The sequence below is a fragment of the Ascaphus truei genome, chromosome 6 (assembly GCF_040206685.1).
Source record: "Ascaphus truei isolate aAscTru1 chromosome 6, aAscTru1.hap1, whole genome shotgun sequence".
Lineage (NCBI taxonomy): Eukaryota > Metazoa > Chordata > Amphibia > Anura > Ascaphidae > Ascaphus > Ascaphus truei.
The window spans coordinates 33,984,450-34,001,264 of record NC_134488.1 but is presented as its reverse complement, the minus strand read 5'-3'; the positions used below and the strand labels follow the sequence as shown (position 1 = coordinate 34,001,264).

The 16,815-nt window shown below is 54.5% G+C and overlaps 3 protein-coding genes across 7 annotated transcripts; 1 reads left to right on the top strand and 2 right to left on the bottom strand.

Annotated features, from left to right (window-relative positions):
• The first annotated feature begins 2,344 nt into the window (after positions 1–2,344).
• GPN2 (GPN-loop GTPase 2) lies at positions 2,345–6,321 on the top strand. The gene is made up of 5 exons (XM_075603931.1): positions 2,345–2,787; positions 3,158–3,314; positions 3,473–3,633; positions 3,820–3,947; positions 4,241–6,321. The coding sequence occupies exons 1-5, from the start codon at positions 2,377–2,379 to the stop codon at positions 4,311–4,313; spliced, it is 930 nt and encodes a 309-aa protein (XP_075460046.1). The 5' UTR covers positions 2,345–2,376; the 3' UTR covers positions 4,314–6,321.
• Positions 6,322–10,633: 4,312 nt separating this feature from the next.
• On the bottom strand, positions 10,634–15,537 carry ZDHHC18 (zDHHC palmitoyltransferase 18). 5 transcript variants are annotated; one of them, XM_075603926.1, is made up of 11 exons: positions 15,293–15,537; positions 14,529–14,689; positions 14,150–14,299; positions 13,812–13,949; positions 13,645–13,693; positions 13,274–13,376; positions 12,465–12,577; positions 12,020–12,101; positions 11,723–11,806; positions 11,022–11,199; positions 10,634–10,803 (listed from the first exon to the last, which is right to left on the bottom strand). In XM_075603926.1, exons 1-9 carry the CDS (start codon positions 15,430–15,432, stop codon positions 11,765–11,767), a joined length of 978 nt encoding a protein of 325 aa, XP_075460041.1. In that variant the 5' UTR covers positions 15,433–15,537; the 3' UTR covers positions 10,634–10,803; positions 11,022–11,199; positions 11,723–11,764. The 5 variants fall into 5 exon arrangements, with proteins under 5 accessions (XP_075460041.1, XP_075460042.1, XP_075460040.1 ...); XM_075603927.1 differs by having other exon boundaries at positions 11,022–11,202; positions 14,529–14,614; XM_075603925.1 differs by having other exon boundaries at positions 10,634–10,806; positions 11,022–11,202; positions 15,293–15,536.
• A 499-nt stretch (positions 15,538–16,036) lies between these two features.
• Positions 16,037–16,809, bottom strand: PIGV (phosphatidylinositol glycan anchor biosynthesis class V). The gene is made up of 2 exons (XM_075603930.1): positions 16,607–16,809; positions 16,037–16,386 (listed from the first exon to the last, which is right to left on the bottom strand). The coding sequence occupies exons 1-2, from the start codon at positions 16,781–16,783 to the stop codon at positions 16,135–16,137; spliced, it is 429 nt and encodes a 142-aa protein (XP_075460045.1). The 5' UTR covers positions 16,784–16,809; the 3' UTR covers positions 16,037–16,134.
• Positions 16,810–16,815: the final 6 nt, after the last annotated feature.

Below are 16,815 nucleotides of genomic sequence, written 5' to 3'. Positions count from 1 at the left end.
CCTCACCCTCCCAGCGACTGAGACTACCCTTACCCTCCCAGCGACTGAGACTCCCCTCACCCTCCCAGCAAGTGAGACCCTCCCAGCGACTGAGACTCCCCTCACCCTCCCAGCGAGTGAGACCCCCCTCACCCTCCCAGCGTCTGAGACCCCCCCTCACCCTCCCAGCGAGTGAGACCCCCCTCACCCTCCCAGCGAGTGAGACCCCCCTCACCCTCCCAGTGTAAGGAATCCGCTCCGTGGTTTACTGGTTGCCTTACCATGCAGACATGTGCAGTCCAGGAGCACCTCTCCTGATGTTTGCTGCAGCCTGGATTCACTCACCAAAGCAATACACACTCCCTCTGGTATCTACTGCAGCTGTGCAGCCTATCACTGCAACCTAGACTTGCATTCATTCATTGGAGCAGTACCTTCACACCCCCCTCCGGGGATTGGCCCGCTGGCCTTTAAGTATTGTCTTCCCATAATGCTCCCGGCCGAGCATAGTCCTTCCTGGATGTCACTATCTGTTCTGCCACAAGCCCTCGCTTGTTCCTGTCCCTCATGCTGAAGCGGAGTATTCTCCTTGTTGTCTGCAGCTCCAGGTTTCCTAAGGCCGGCTGCTATATTCACGCAGCGGTCTGCTCCAGTCTCCTGTGTTGTAGCTGAGTACTCTTCTTGTTCACTTCAGCTCCTTGTTCCTGGGACCGGCTGCTATATTCACGCAGCGGTCCACTCCTGTTCTCCTGTGCTGAAGCAGAGGTTTCGTCCCTGCGTCCTTCAGTCTCCTGGATTCCTGCACAGTAGCGGAGGTTTCCCTGTGTATCTTCAGCTTCCTGGTTCCTGGGGCCTACTCTTTCCCTAATCTAGAGAGGCCGTGTCCTGGTTCCTGCGCTGAGACAGAGGATTCCCTAGCCCGCTCAGGACTCTTGCGCTGTAGCACTGGTGCACCCGTGCAGCAAAGCGGGGTGCTACTCTGGTCTGCTTACCATCTCCTGTGACCAGCACCATGGGCCATGGCCGTCGCTCACGCAGAGCCCAACCCCGCGCTCCTAAGCTGAAGCGGGGTTCTCCTGACTACATGTTGCCGAACTCTTGCCTGAACAATGTTTATCCTGATGTCTCCTGTCCTGACCCTGGCTTCTACAACGACGACGCTGTCTTCTCCAATCCTGATCCTGCGACATATGACTACGAACTGCGCAATCCGGATCAGCCTGCGCGGTCTCAGGTCGGTGCTTTTACAACCCCACCTCAGCCTCGCGGTCCGGTCCTGGTTTGTGGCGAGCAGAACCCTGACACCCAGCGAGTGAGTCCCCCTCACCCTCCCAGCGAGTGAGACCCCCCTCACCCTCCCAGCGACTGAGACCCCCCTCACCCTCCCAGCGAGTGAGACCCCCCTCACCCTCCCAGCGACTGAGACTCCCCTCACCCTCCCAGCGACTGAGACTCCCCTCACCCTCCCAGCGACTGAGACTCCCCTCACCCTCCCAGCGACTGAGACTCCCCTCACCCTCCCAGCGACTGAGACTCCCCTCACCCTTCCAGCGACTGAGACTCCCCTCACCCTCCCAGCGACTGAGACTCCCCCCTCACCCTCCCAGCGACTGAGACTCCCCCCTCACCCTCCCAGCGACTGAGACTCCCCCCTCACCCTCCCAGCGACTGAGACTCCCCCCTCACCCTCCCAGCGACTGAGACTCCCCCCTCACCCTCCCAGCGACTGAGACTCCCCCCTCACCCTCCCAGCGACTGAGACTCCCCCCTCACCCTCCCAGCGACTGAGACTCCCCTCACCCTCCCAGCGACTGAGACTCCCCTCACCCTCCCAGCGACTGAGACTCCCCTCACCCTCCCAGCGACTGAGACTCCCCTCACCCTCCCAGCGACTGAGACTCCCCTCACCCTCCCAGCGACTGAGACTCCCCTCACCCTCCCAGCGACTGAGACTCCCCTCACCCTCCCAGCGACTGAGACTCCCCTCACCCTCCCAGCGACTGAGACTCCCCTCACCCTCCCAGCGACTGAGACTCCCCTCACCCTCCCAGCGACTGAGACTCCCCTCACCCTCCCAGCGACTGAGACTCCCCTCACCCTCCCAGCGACTGAGACTCCCCTCACCCTCCCAGCGACTGAGACTCCCCTCACCCTCCCAGCGACTGAGACTCCCCTCACCCTCCCAGCGACTGAGACTCCCCTCACCCTCCCAGCGACTGAGACTCCCCTCACCCTCCCAGCGACTGAGACTCCCCTTCCCCCCGTAAGTGACAAACAGCCCTTCCTCCGGAACCCTTCTCTTGTAACACCTGTACTCGGAGGGGGAGCCTTTCTGAGTGACGCGCGGAAGTTGCGTCCAGTGACCCCCCCAGCGTGTGTCGCCTCTCTCCGGAAGTGATGGCGGAAGAGAAGAATGCTCCGCTCTCCGGCTTCGGGCAGGTGGTGATCGGGCCCCCGGGCTCCGGGAAGACCACCTACGTGCGAGCCATGTACGAGCTGCTCACCCGCCTGGGCCGCCCGGCCGCCATCATTAACCTGGACCCGGCCGTGGAGGAGCCCGGAGCCGCAGTCAGTGTGAGGGAACTGCTGGGCCTGGGCGAGGTGATGGAGGAGCTGCGGCTCGGGCCCAACGGCTCCCTGCTCTACTGCATGGACAGCCTGCGGGAGAACGTGGACTGGCTGCGGGGCCGGATCCGGGAGCTGCGGGGCAGGTATCTCCTGCTGGACTGTCCGGGGCAGGTGGAACTTTACACACATCACCGGGGCCTGAGGGACGTGCTGAGCCGGCTGCAGGGATGGGGGCTGCGGGTGAGGAGATATGGGGGAGAGATATGAAGGGGAACGGGGGGGGGGGGAGAGATATGGTGGGGAGAACACTGCCCCTAACATAATCCCCCTCTGTTAATGTTTCACTGTCCTCTTCAGTCACAGGCAGCTTCTGTGTGACTTGCCCTCTCAGTCACTGTGTAACCTCCTGTAATTGTCACACGGTCAGCTGCTGCCTTTGTCACGGTTTCCCCCTGCAGGGATAGGTGACATTTACATGCAACTCTCTGTGCTGTTCTGTATCCCCCTCAGCTTGGCCCCGTGCACCTGGTGGGACGTGACACTGTGTCCCCTCAGCTCTGCGCAACTGGTGCGAGGTGACAGTGAGGTGATACTGTGTCTGTCCTCTCAGCTCTGCTCTGTGCATCTGGTGGACTCTCATTACTGCACAGATCCTGCCAAGTTCATCTCTGTGCTGTGCACGTCCCTTAGCACCATGCTACACGTGGAACTGCCACATGTCAACCTCCTGTCCAAGATGGACCTCATCGAGCAGTACGGCCGGCTGGGTGAGACTGGAGGGTGGGAGGGAAATGAATGGTCACGCCTGTCGTATGACAAAGTTAAAACTGCTCAGTGTTTGAGGGGTGGTTGGTGTCACGGGGGATGACATTTCAGGGCGGGGGTTGACAGTACAATGTGACAGTCTCCTTCCTGCTCCCCGTAGCCTTTAACCTGGACTATTACACGGAGGTGCTGAACCTTTCCTTCCTGGTTGATCACCTGACCTCCGACCCCTTCTTTCGGCGCCACCGGCGACTCCACGAGAAGCTGGCCGAGGTCATCGAGGACTACGGGCTGGTGACATTCACACCGCTTAGTGTGCAGGTCAGAGGGACGGGGGTGACTGGGGTGGGAGAGGTAGGGACGGATGTGGGGTAGAGAGAGGGGAGGAATAATCAGTGGAGCCAGCAACCCAGAAGAAAAAGGAGGGGGGAAGGATGTGGCTATTCTGCCCTTTGGGTGAGGGGGCTCGCAGGTCAGGGGTTAAAGTGTCACCCCCCCCCCCTCCAGGATGAGAAGAGCATGCGTGGGGTCCTGGCTGCCGTGGATAAAGCCAACGGGTTTTGCTTCGGGGAGGAACAGAACTCACTCAGGGTCTTGATGTCATCAGCTGTGGGGGCCGAATTTCACTTCACATCGTATCCTGCACACTGAACTACAGCCCTTTCCCCGCGCCCCCCTCCTCTCCCTGGGTGCTCCCCCCCTCCTCTCCCTGGGTGCTCCCCCCCTCCTCTCCCTGGGTGCTCCCCCCCTCCTCTCCCTGGGTGCTCCCCCCCTCTCCCTGGGTGCTCCCCCTCTCCTCTCCATCTCTCCCTGGGTGCTCTCCCCTCTTCCCCCATTACCAAAAACCCCCTTCCCCCCCTGCTCATCCATTTACCCCCTCCTTCTATACTCTACAATGATGTTACCCCCTTAACCCTCGCTGCCCCAGGACGCTGGCTTTCCAGGAGAAATATGTGCAGGATGAGGAGCGGACAGTGGAAGAGGAGACCATGGACCTGTAACCCGTCTGAGAAAGGAGAGGGTACCCCAATACTGCCCTACACCCCAATATAAGGCAGGCAAGGCGTTAATCATGCGATAAGCTTATATACGAAGCAATGCTCTGCAAGGCGATGGACATAGAGTGGTGCTCTGCAGGGAGTGTGTATATGGAGCAATGCTCTGCAGAGGAGAGCGGATATAGCCCAGTAATAGTTTATTTTTGTACGCCATTTAAATAAATATTATGTCAGAGATGTGATGTGGGACACGTTTGCCGCGGCACAGTGGGCTTCATGTCTGGTGAGGAGCATGTGACTGTTATTAGTCCTGTGGGCTGTTATTAGTCCTGTGGGCTGTTATTAGTCCTGTGGGCCTATCTTTTCCCCACATTCATCCGTCCACCCTCTGCTCCGACGGGGACTGGTCAATGCTGCCGTCAGCCTAATACACAGACCTCCCACCTCCTGATATCAGGGACACTGCATCTCCACGGGGGAGTGATAAGGAGCCAATCACAGCACAGAGTGCCTTGGAGTCTGCATGTGATGTCACAAGGACCTGTGTTTCTTTAAATATGTGTGGTTTATGTATCTGTCTATATGTGCAAATATGTATCTACGTGTGTATATATGACCACACAGAGAATGAAACAGCACCTAATTGTGTAACATATATTAAAGCTCTTCTCTGAACCCTAATATGATATCAAATGTTATAGTACACCTGTGAAGGATATGCCCATTGGATCAATGATATATAATACCAATAGCCTATAATTCAATGGGTGCAATGCCCTAAATAGTAATAGTGATACATGTGCCAATCTAAAACAATATATGCAAAATAAAAAAATGAACAGTTCAAAATACAAAAGGTATAAAAATCAATAAAAATGATAAAATGCCAGTCCCAGTAACACAGTCCTCCGGAGTCTTTGCAGCCTGGACACAGGAATAACCAATTCCTTGGAAGATCTCTATAGAAACCAAAAAGAACAGGCGCACTCCTAGTGTATTAAAGTATTACACTGTAATAGGGCTGGGCAGATAGAAAGTGCTCAAAGTATATAAATGTTACATAATAGATGAGGTTGAAAACAGACGTACGTCCATCAAGTTCAACCTATGCTAAATTTAGACGACAGATACTTTATCCTATATCTATACTTACTTATTGATCCAGAGGAAGAAAAACAAAAAAAACCCCAGTGTCATATCATCCAATGATATCTCATAAAGGGAAATATAAATTCCTTCCTGACTCCAAGAATTGGCAATCGGATTAATCCCTGGATCAACATTGTTCCCATGTTTACTTGTATACCTTTCCTTTCTAAAAAGATGTCCAACTTTTTTTTTTAACAAATGTATTTTATCTGCTATCATAGTCTCCATGGGTAATGAATCCCACATTGTAACTGCCCTCACTGTTAAGAACCCTTTCCTTTGTTGCTGGTGAAATCTCCTTTCTTCCAACCTTAAGGGATGGCCCCGAGTCCTTTGAACTGCCCTTGGGATGAATCATTCTTTTGAAATCTCCTTGTACTGTCCCCGAATATATTTGTATATAGTTATCATATCCCCTCTTAGATTTATTTACGTTTGAAAATAGGTGTCTAATTTAGCTAGCCTTTCCTCATAAGATAGATTGTCCATCCCCTTTATTAATTTGGTGGCTCTTCTCTGCACTCTCTCTAGTTCCAGAATGTCTTTTCTAAGGAGTGGTCCCCAAAACTGTGCTCCATATTCAAGGTGTGGTCTTACTAATGCTTTGTAAAGTTGCATAATTATGTTTACTTCCCTTCCATCCATTGCTCCTTTAATGCAAGATAAGATCTTGTTTGCCTTTGCAACTACTGCATGACATTGGGCACTATTGCTAAGCCTGCAGTCTACAAGCACTCCTAAATCCTTCTCCATCAAGGATTCCCCCAATTTATCCCGATTTAATGTGTAAGTCGCCAGTTTATTCTTGCATCCCAAATGCACATAACCTTACATTTATCTGTATTAAACCTCATTTGCCATTTACCTGCCCACGCTTCCAGTCTCTCCAAGTCCTTCTGAAGAGAAATTACATCCTGCTCTGATTCTATTACCTTACACAATTTAGTGTCATCAGCATAGATGGAGACTTTGCTCTCGATGCCAACCTCAAGGTCATTAATAAACAAGTTAAAAAGCAGGGGTCCCAGTACCGATCCCCGGAGGTACTCCACTCACGAGTTTAGCCCAATCTGAAAAAGTTCCATTTATGACAACCCTCTGTTGCCTGTCCTTCAACCAGTTTTCAATCCAGGTGCACATATTACTGCGTCCAATTTGCTTTATTTTGTACACCAACCTTTTGTGTGAAACCATATCAAAAGCAAGTAGACCACATCAACTGCATTACCCTGGTCTAAATTCCTACTTGCCTCCGCAAAGAAACAAATAAGGTTAGTTTGGCAAGATCTATCCTTCATAAATCCATGCTGACTATTACTAATGATTTTGTTTTCATTAGGTATTCCTGAATATTATCCCGTATTAAACCTTCAAGAAGTTTCCACACCTTGAAGTTAGGCTTACAGGTCTGTAATTCCCCGGTTGTGATCTAGCTCCCTTTTTAAATATAGGCACATCTGCTTTACGCCAATCTTGTGGTACAGAGCCTGTGGAAATAGAGTCCTTTCATCTTTCTTATATATATATATATATATATATATATATATATATATATATATAATATATAATAATATATATATATATAATTGAAAACGTTGTATGTTTGCTGTTTTTTAGGGCAATCTGATTGGTCCGTCTGTCTGTCACTCAGCCTCTGGCCAATCAGATTGGTCCGTGGCCCAGCCCCGCCCCCTCTCATTGGCTTGCTTGCTTCTATAACCTCACTCAACCACATTCTCAGCCAGTAACACAGCCTCCTTCCGCCCCCCAACGCTCCCCAATACTCACAGCAGCCACAGAGCCAGGAAGGCCAAAACGTGAGGATTGTGCACTCACACCAGAGCTTTAACCCCATGGGGAGAGCCCCCCCTCACAGACTGGAGGGAGCCAAAGACAGCACAGCCAAGAGACGCCAACTGACTGCACTGTGTGTGTGTGTGTGTGTGTGTGTGTGTGTGTGTCACTGTGTGTGTGGGTCACTGTGTGTGTGACACTGTGTGCTGCGCAAGGGGTGGTGGGACCAGAGCTGCCAGGGGGGGGGGGGCGGGACGACAGGAGCAGCGCAGGGACACACATGACTGAAGCTGTGCAGGGGGGGTGACCGCAGCTGCGCAGGGGGAGGGGGGAGCGGAGAGAGCGGGAAATTTTTATCCCGGGCAACGCCGGGTCTCTCAGCTAGTATTAAATATAATGGTTTGGCTATTACAGAACTTAACTCCTTGAGTACTCTTGGATGTATGCCATCGGGGCCAGGTGCCTTATTAACTTTAATTTTTTCAAGTCGCTTATGAACTTCTTCCTCAGTTATCCAATTGTTCATTAATATGGAGGTTGTGGCTTCCTCCTGTGGCGCTACTATTGAAATTGATTCCTCCCTGATAAACACAGAGGCAAAGAATTTGTTTAATACCTCTGCTTTTTCCTTATCTCCAATAATCTGCCTGCCCATCTCACACTGAAAGGGTCCTATATTTTCTTTTCTCATTTTTTTGTTATTAAGGTACTTAAAGAACTTTTTAGGGTTGACCTTACTTTCTATTGCAATCCTTTTTTCATTATCCATTATTGCTAATTTGATTGCCCTTTTGCAATTTTTGTTACATTCCTTACAATTCTGATACGATGTCTCTGTCCCTTCTGACTTAAAGAATCTAAACGCCTTCCTCTTCTTGTCCATTTCCTCCCCTACCTGTTTATTTAGCCACATTGGTTTAGACTTATTTCTTTTATACTTATCACCCAAGGGTATATAGGGCTGTGCAGATAGAAAGTGCACACTCACAAGTGACGCCAGTAATCGGGCAGGTTTTGAGGCAGCTGCGCGGGTTCCTTTGCTGAGATTGTCTTCTTGATAAAGTGCTAGACACGAAACGCGTAGAAGGGTTGCATCCCTTGATTTTATGATGCTTCATTAAAGATTACACATTTTTGGCCAGACCTGTTCTTCTTTTTGATCGCGGTGCGCTGCATCACTTTCTACATTGCTCGTCTCAAAAACAGCCTGATTACTGGCGTCACTTGTGAGTGCACACTTTCTATCTGCCCGGTGCGTGCGAGCGCGCACTTTCTATCTGCCCGATGCGTGCGAGCGCGCACTTTCTATCTGCCCGGTGCGTGCGAGCGCGCACTTTCTATCTGCCCGGTGCGTGCGAGCGCGCACTTTCTATCTGCCCGGTGCGTGCGAGCGCGCACTTTCTATCTGCCCGGTGCGTGCGAGCGCGCACTTTCTATCTGCCCGGTGCGTGCGAGCGCGCACTTTCTATCTGCCCGGTGCGTGCGAGCGCGCACTTTCTATCTGCCCGGTGCGTGCGAGCGCGCACTTTCTATCTGCCCGGTGCGTGCGAGTGCGCACTTTCTATCTGCTGTTATACTTTAATACACTACGAGTGCGCCTGTTCTTTTTCTGTTCCTGTGTTTATGTATGTACATATGGGTGTATACATGGATGGAAGTGTGTATGAATGTAAATGTCTATATACATCACATATGAATATCTGTGCATGTGTATATCGTAGGAACGTGCGTATACAAGTTGTGCTGCACTGTGTGATATGGGGGGTAGAATATATATATATATATATACAAATAAATAAAAAGTAGTTTCAGAATAACACAGCAAATAAATGTGCCCATGTTGTGAGCAGTCACATCCCAGGCTGTGCTGCGGCCCTGTGACACGCCTCCCAGGCTGTGCTGCGGCCCTGTGACACGCCTCCCAGGCTGTGCTGCGGCCCTGTGACACGCCTCCCAGGCTGTGCTGCGGCCCTGTGACACGCCTCCCAGGCTGTGCTGCGGCCCTGTGACACGCCTCCCAGGCTGTGCTGCGGCCCTGTGACAGCCCTCCCAGGCTGTGCTGCGGCCCTGTGACAGCCCTCCCAGGCTGTGCTGCGGCCCTGTGACACGCCTCCCAGGCTGTGCTGCGGCCCTGTGACACGCCTCCCAGGCTGTGCTGCGGCCCTGTGACAGCCCTCCCAGGCTGTGCTGCGGCCCTGTGACAGCCCTCCCAGGCTGTGCTGCGGCCCTGTGACAGCCCTCCCAGGCTGTGCTGCGGCCCTGTGACAGCCCTCCCAGGCTGTGCTGCGGCCCTGTGACAGCCCTCCCAGGCTGTGCTGCGGCCCTGTGACAGCCCTCCCAGGCTGTGCTGCGGCCCTGTGACAGCCCTCCCAGGCTGTGCTGCGGCCCTGTGACAGCCCTCCCAGGCTGTGCTGCGGCCCTGTGACAGCCCTCCCAGGCTGTGCAGCGGCCCTGTGACAGCCCTCCCAGGCTGTGCAGCGGCCCTGTGACAGCCCTCCCAGGCTGTGCTGCGGCCCTGTGACACGCCTCCCAGGCTGTGCTGCGGCCCTGTGACAGCCCTCCCAGGCTGTGCTGCGGCCCTGTGACAGCCCTCCCAGGCTGTGCTGCGGCCCTGTGACAGCCCTCCCAGGCTGTGCTGCGGCCCTGTGACAGCCCTCCCAGGCTGTGCTGCGGCCCTGTGACAGCCCTCCCAGGCTGTGCTGCGGCCCTGTGACACGCCTCCCAGGCTGTGCTGCGGCCCTGTGACAGCCCTCCCAGGCTGTGCTGCGGCCCTGTGACAGCCCTCCCAGGCTGTGCTGCGGCCCTGTGACAGCCCTCCCAGGCTGTGCTGCGGCCCTGTGACACGCCTCCCAGGCTGTGCTGCGGCCCTGTGACAGCCCTCCCAGGCTGTGCTGCGGCCCTGTGACACGCCTCCCAGGCTGTGCTGCGGCCCTGTGACAGCCCTCCCAGGCTGTGCTGCGGCCCTGTGACAGCCCTCCCAGGCTGTGCTGCGGCCCTGTGACAGCCCTCCCAGGCTGTGCTGCGGCCCTGTGACACGCCTCCCAGGCTGTGCTGCGGCCCTGTGACAGCCCTCCCAGGCTGTGCTGGAAAGCTGCGTGATGTGGCAGCTATCTTCTTACAGGCCTCCGTGTTCACGTGGACATTAATAAGCAAAAGGTGACACGGTGCTCATATTCCTGCCATTTCCCAGAATCCCTGGCTGCACTGGAGGCACTGTATGCTGGGGGATAATGGAGAAAGGCAGCATGGCAGACCTGGCTGAGACGCGTTAATGGCTCACAATGGTTATTTTTATTTACTGTACAGTGGAGGGTGTCTCACTTTTCTCCCACTCGCCAGAACATGTTTAAAGGTGAGAATAACACAGGAATACGCAGGTGTAAAAAAGAAAAAAGTATATTTAGAAAACCTCCCCTCTCCCCCTTTCATTTATTCAGTAATTCCCGCATCAGTATTTAAACAATAAAAAAGATGATGGCACTTTTCTCCAAGAGGAAGATCGGCAAAAGGACGTGTTAAATCCCCGTCTGTGCGACGCTGCGTCCGCCGGCTGCTGGAAAGAGGTGGAATACACGGATCAGGAGAGGGAACATGTGTGCACGCGTGTGTAGGTGCCTGGGCGTTTCCGTGTGTGTGTAGAGTCGCTGTTGCAATTATATATGTGCGTGTACACACATTAACATCTTTCTAAGGAAGCCAAGTGGCATGAAAATATAAAGAAATAAAACAGGACTATAGTTCTAGTCACCAACAGTTACTAAAACTCACCCCGATGATTAACCCCCGGAGAAGCAGCGGTTAGGATCTGGTGTCCATTAGCGGGGCGCAGAAATGACCCGGTGCAGGTAAGAGACGTGACACCTAGATGTGCTTCTACAATGCAGCCCCCCTTGGGGTGCGATGGAGCAGGGACACTGCACACGCGCCCGTAATCCCGGTATCATTTCTGCTGAAGTAGAAAGATTTGTACAATTATTTCTCGTTGTGCGGAACAAACCGGCAGCGCTGCACGTTTTCCATTCAGATATTCGCCCTCGGTTAAGGGATTAGGGATATCCCTGCTTCAGCACAGATGGCCCAGTCTTTGATTGAGCCACCTGCGCTGAAGCAGGGATATCCTGAGAACCTGACCTGTTGGTGGCTATTGAGGACAGGAGTTGCCCTCCCCTGCTGTTAGACCATTTATTGTTTATACAAGAGAGACGGGGCGTGTGTAAGAGACCAGCTATGTTTGTTTTTTTACTGAACCGAGAACGTATATCTGTTTCTGGTAAGAAAGGCAGCACGTGCGTGTTACGCTATAGAGGCGGCCATTACAGCCTAACCCGCGCAGGGTAAGTGTGACACATACACATCAAATTATTCCCAGGTGAAGCTTAAATAAAATACAACGCGCGCAGTCGCACACGCAATCACAAGCGCAATCACAAGCGCACACGGAAAAGACACATTCACACCGTAACACTTACCATGCCGCGCCAAAATAGGCAGGGGCGGAGCCTAGGGGTGCGTCACGCGGTGCATGAATCGGCAAACTTCTGACACGTGTCACCCTGCGGGGACAGCGGAGATCACGCACATATCCTGATAATGATGCGGAATATCTATACACGGATAACCAACGCGCTGCGCTGTATAAAGGTGCAGAGTACCTCTACATACGGATAATAATCACGCTGCCCTGTATAACAATGAGGAGTATCTATACACTGATAATGAACACGCCGCGCCGTATAGGGGTTAGGAGTATCTTTATTTGCTCTTACCATTCCCCTGGTATCCATGGCCTCGGGGGTCCCTTCTGGTAGCGTCTCCATTGGCTGCACAATGTTTCGACTGCTGATGAAACTACAACAGAGGAAGAGATGTTTCAAAAAGAGGGCGTGGCACTGGCCCCTGAAGTGGGATCCAGCTTCCCAGCATAGCAATAAAGTGACTGCTGATCCATGTACGCTATGTCTGTCATCTGTAATGCCCGGGGGGTCCCGGGGTGGGGGGCAAGAGACAGGCAGAGCATTATTACCTGGGGGACCCACATAGTATTATTACTGGGGGGTGTCCCACACAGTACTATTAACTGGGGAGGGGGGTGGGGGCAGGGTATTACTGTCTGGGGGGGAGGGCCCACAGAGTATTATTACCTGGGAGGGGAAGGCCCGCAGAGTATTATTACCTGGGGGGGGGGGGGAAGGGCCCGCAGAGTATTATTACCTGGGGGGGAAGGGCCCGCAGAGCGTTGCGCAGCAGTTGGTGACGATGCTCTGGTGACTGTACGGATTCACAGAGTCCTCGGAGCTCAGCTTCCCCGACAAGGAGCCTTTAATCTGAGGGAGAGAAAGGCGGTATGAAGGTGGGAGGGGGGTGGTGGTGGTTTGGGGGAGAGACAGACGTCGCCTAACTGCGTCCCTGCCCCGGGGAGGTCATCGCGCGGTGAGCAGCGGATGTCTGCGGCGCCCGGCACAGTATATTCCGAGTTCCGCTGCGTGGATCAGGAAGATACGGCAACAGAGACCGCGTCGCCCGTAGGTGCACGTGTCGCGGGATATCCCGGGCACGCCGATATCTTGTTCTATAGGCGCCAAGTTGTGTATATTTCTGTACGTGCAATACGTACCTTGTTCCCGGGAATACGTGTCAGACGTACTACACTGAGCGCTTCTGCGGGCTTCCCCTTTAGTTATTTGTAATGTATAAGGGGCGTTCCTCCTGGGAGAAGAGACCGACGCGGAGGTGGCTGCACATTATATCAGCGCCTGTCACAGACTGAGAGACGCCCCCTAAACCCCACATCCCTGTGCAACTGTGACCCGTGTACCCCCATAATATTAGAACGTGCCCCCTTTATGTACATCGGGGGTTCTCAACTCCAGTCCTCAAGCCCCCCCCCCCCTAAAAAGTCAGGTTTTCAGGATTTCCCTGCTTCAGCACAGGAGGCGCTGTGTACATGTGCCGTGTGTCACTGCTGTGAGGCGCTGGGTACGGCACTGGGTACATGGATGGCCCGTCCCTCACATACTCACATCCTCGTTAGTTGTCCGATTGGCTGTGACCAGATACGTGTGGAATCCGGAGAGACCCAGAATGCACCAAACAGACAGAAAGCAGATGAGGAGCTCGAGAACAGTGCTGGGAGTCAGGGAGCATACGCAGAGCATCGCACCCCACTACAGGGAGCATACGCAGAGCATCGCACCCCGCTCCCCACTACAGGGAGCATACGCAGAGCATTGCACCCTGTTCCCACTACAGGGAGCATACGCAGAGCATCGCACCCCGCTCCCCACTACAGGGAGCATACGCAGAGCATCGCACCCCGCTCCCCACTATAGGGAGCATACGCAGAGCATCGCACCCCGCTCCCCACTACAGGGAGCATGTTATAAAAGGATATCTGCCAGGGGTCTCCTTCAGCACACTGAGAATTGTGCTGCTCTGTGCTCCTGTGGAGGGAGAGAGCGGTTACAGCCTGCAGAGCATCGCGCAGAGGGATGATAGCCTGCAGAGCATTGCGCAGAGAGAGGGGTGACAGTCTGCAGAGCATCGTGCACAGATTCTCACGCAGAGCGATGTGTGTGGTGACAGCCGCCAGGATAAAGGAGGTGAGCAACGCGAGAGACAGGAGGAAGGTGTAGAAGAATCGGTAATTCCTCCTTCCCACGCAGTTCCCAACCCACGGGCAGTGATGGTCGAAGCGCTCTGCGGAGGAGAGAGGGGCGCGTTACACACGGCACACTCCCAACCACCCTGACACGCACTGTCATACACACGGCGACACAGCGTGGGTGTCACACACACAAAAGGTGTCACACACTACACAGGATCTCTCTCACCCACACAATTCGTCACACACACACCATACGAGGTCACTATGTCACACACTCAGTTGTCACACTCACCCACACAGTTGTCACAGATGCTGCAGTGTGAGGCTCGTGGCGGCCGGAATATTTTGCACGTGAAGCAGAACTTGAGCCTAACGAGTTTTCCGTTAATGAGCACATCCTGTGTGCGGGGGGCCCTCCGGGTCCCCGAGGAGAGGCTCTGATCTGAGGGGACACGGAGACACACGTGTCACCCTGCATACTCCGTGTCCCATAGGTTCCTTCTGCCTGTCACTCAGCGGTCGGACTCAGTCTGGGTGTCACACATCCCATCAGTGTCACCCTGCAGTCTGGGTGTCACATGCCCTGTCAGTGTCACCCTGCACAATCTGGGTGTCACGTCCTGTCAGTGTCACCCTGCATAGCCTGTCGCATGTTCCTTGCTGTCACCCACTGATCTGCCTCTCCACTGCGATGGCCTCGCTGGAGGTGGCTCGGGGCAGGATCCCAGGGTCACTGAAGGTCGTATGCAGCAAGGAGCTGAGGACGAAGAAGAGCAGGACACCTCCGATGACAGGGACAGCAACGGTGACATGAGCGGAGAGGAAAGGACAGCTGGGAGGGGGTCAGACCGGTCAGAGCACGGTAACACTACACAAAGTATTCATTTCACCCTGCAGAGCATTACACCACCCCTCCTCTCTACTGCAGAGCATTACACCGCCCCTCCTCTCTACTGCAGAGCATTACACCGCCCCTCCTCTCTACTGCAGAGCATTACACCGCCCCTCCTCTCTACTGCAGAGCATTACACCGCTCTCCTCTCTACTGCAGAGCATTACACCACCCCTCCTCTCTACTGCAGAGCATTACACCGCCCCTCCTCTCTACTGCAGAGCATTACACCGCCCCTCCTCTCTACTGCAGAGCATTACACCGCTCTCCTCTCTACTGCAGAGCATTACACCACCCCTCCTCTCTACTGCAGAGCATTACACCGCCCCTCCTCTCTACTGCAGAGCATTACACCACCCCTCCTCTCTACTGCAGAGCATTACACCGCCCCTCCTCTCTACTGCAGAGCATTACACCACCCCTCCTCTCTACTGCAGAACATTACACCACCCCTCCTCTCTACTGCAGAGCATTACACCGCCCGCCTCTTCCCTGCAGAGCATTACACCGCCCCTCCTCTCTGCTGCAGAGCCTTATACCCACTCGAATATGAAGAAGAGTCCGGCCGTGCAGAGAATGAGCCCCAGTGTGGCCCCGAACACACTCCCGGGCCGGGCCACCCTCAGGCGGTTCCCGCACACCGGGACCCCGGGCCTCTCCTGCCCGTAATCACGCTCCCTCATCCCGGGAACTGCGGGGGGCGACCCGGGGTGCCCGGCCTGTGATGTCACAGGGATCAGAGAGACGGACAGGGGAGTGAGGCGCCGGGAACACGGACAGCGACACCTACAGGCCGCGCCGGGAACACCGACACCAACAGGCCGCGCCGGGAACACCGACAGCGACACCTACAGGCCGCGCCGGGAACACCGACAGCGACACCTACAGGCCGCGCCGGGAACACCGACAGCGACACCTACAGGCCGCGCCGGGAACACCGACACCTACAGGCCGCGCCGGGAACACCGACAGCGACACCTACAGGCCGCGCCGGGAATACGGACAGCGCCGCCTACAGGCCGCGCCGGGAATACGGACAGCTCCGCCTACAGGCCGCGCCGGGAAAGGCGCCATATTATATGCAGGGGTCATTATTGCAGAAGAGGTTATCATGGAGAGATCATATCTAGCAGGACATATATAGATGTATTTGGGATTATTGTGTAGGGGAGAGGGCATTACATCTACACACACGGTTTATATAGTGCTCTGCAGCTATACTATATATACACACACACATGCACACATTCTGTATACAGGGCTCTGCTCTCAATATAAACAACACAATAATCAAAAATAAAATTTATTTACATTACAGGAGTCATTAGCAGGTAATTACCCTCCCTCCTCCCCTGTTACCCTCCCTCCTCCCCTGTTCTCCTTTGCTATGTCCAGGGTAGGAAGTTGACATGCAGAGCGGTGCCGAGTACCCAGTATCCCAGGAAATACCCCAGCAAGGCCCGGGACTGGGGACATATGAAGGTCCAGGATCGGAGGAGGTGCAAGGCTGGGTTGGGGGCACTCTTCTCCTCCCCGGGTTTCTGGGGGTCCCACAACCACGGCTCGCTCTTCTGGAGGCGGTGAGAGCAGAACCAGAACAGCAGGGGAGAGGAGGAGAAGAGCAGGCGAGTGAGTACCTGTGAGGCAGAAACAGAGCTCAGGGCGGGGGGAACACAACCACAAATACCCTGAAGCCCCCGGACTGACACCTCTCTGTCCTAAGGTCATGATGCCCACTTGCAATTAAATAAATCTGTCTCTCCCCCTCAGCATACAACAACCCATCTGGCCCCTTCCTTTGGCACACAATGCCACCCTATGATACATGCCCCCTTCGATTTCCATGCCCCCCTGTACCTGCACGTGCATACACAGGGTCCCAAACACCATCAGCGCCGTCAGGTGTGCCACGTACACGAAGACACGGGGTCCATGGTAACCGCAGGATGGCTTCCCCGGCACTCCCCACAGCCCCAGGGCCAGGCACAGCCGTGGGTTGGCGCAGGCGTAGTCCCACACGGCTTGGATGCCCATCACCACCACTGGCAGCGCCAGAAGGAAGTTAG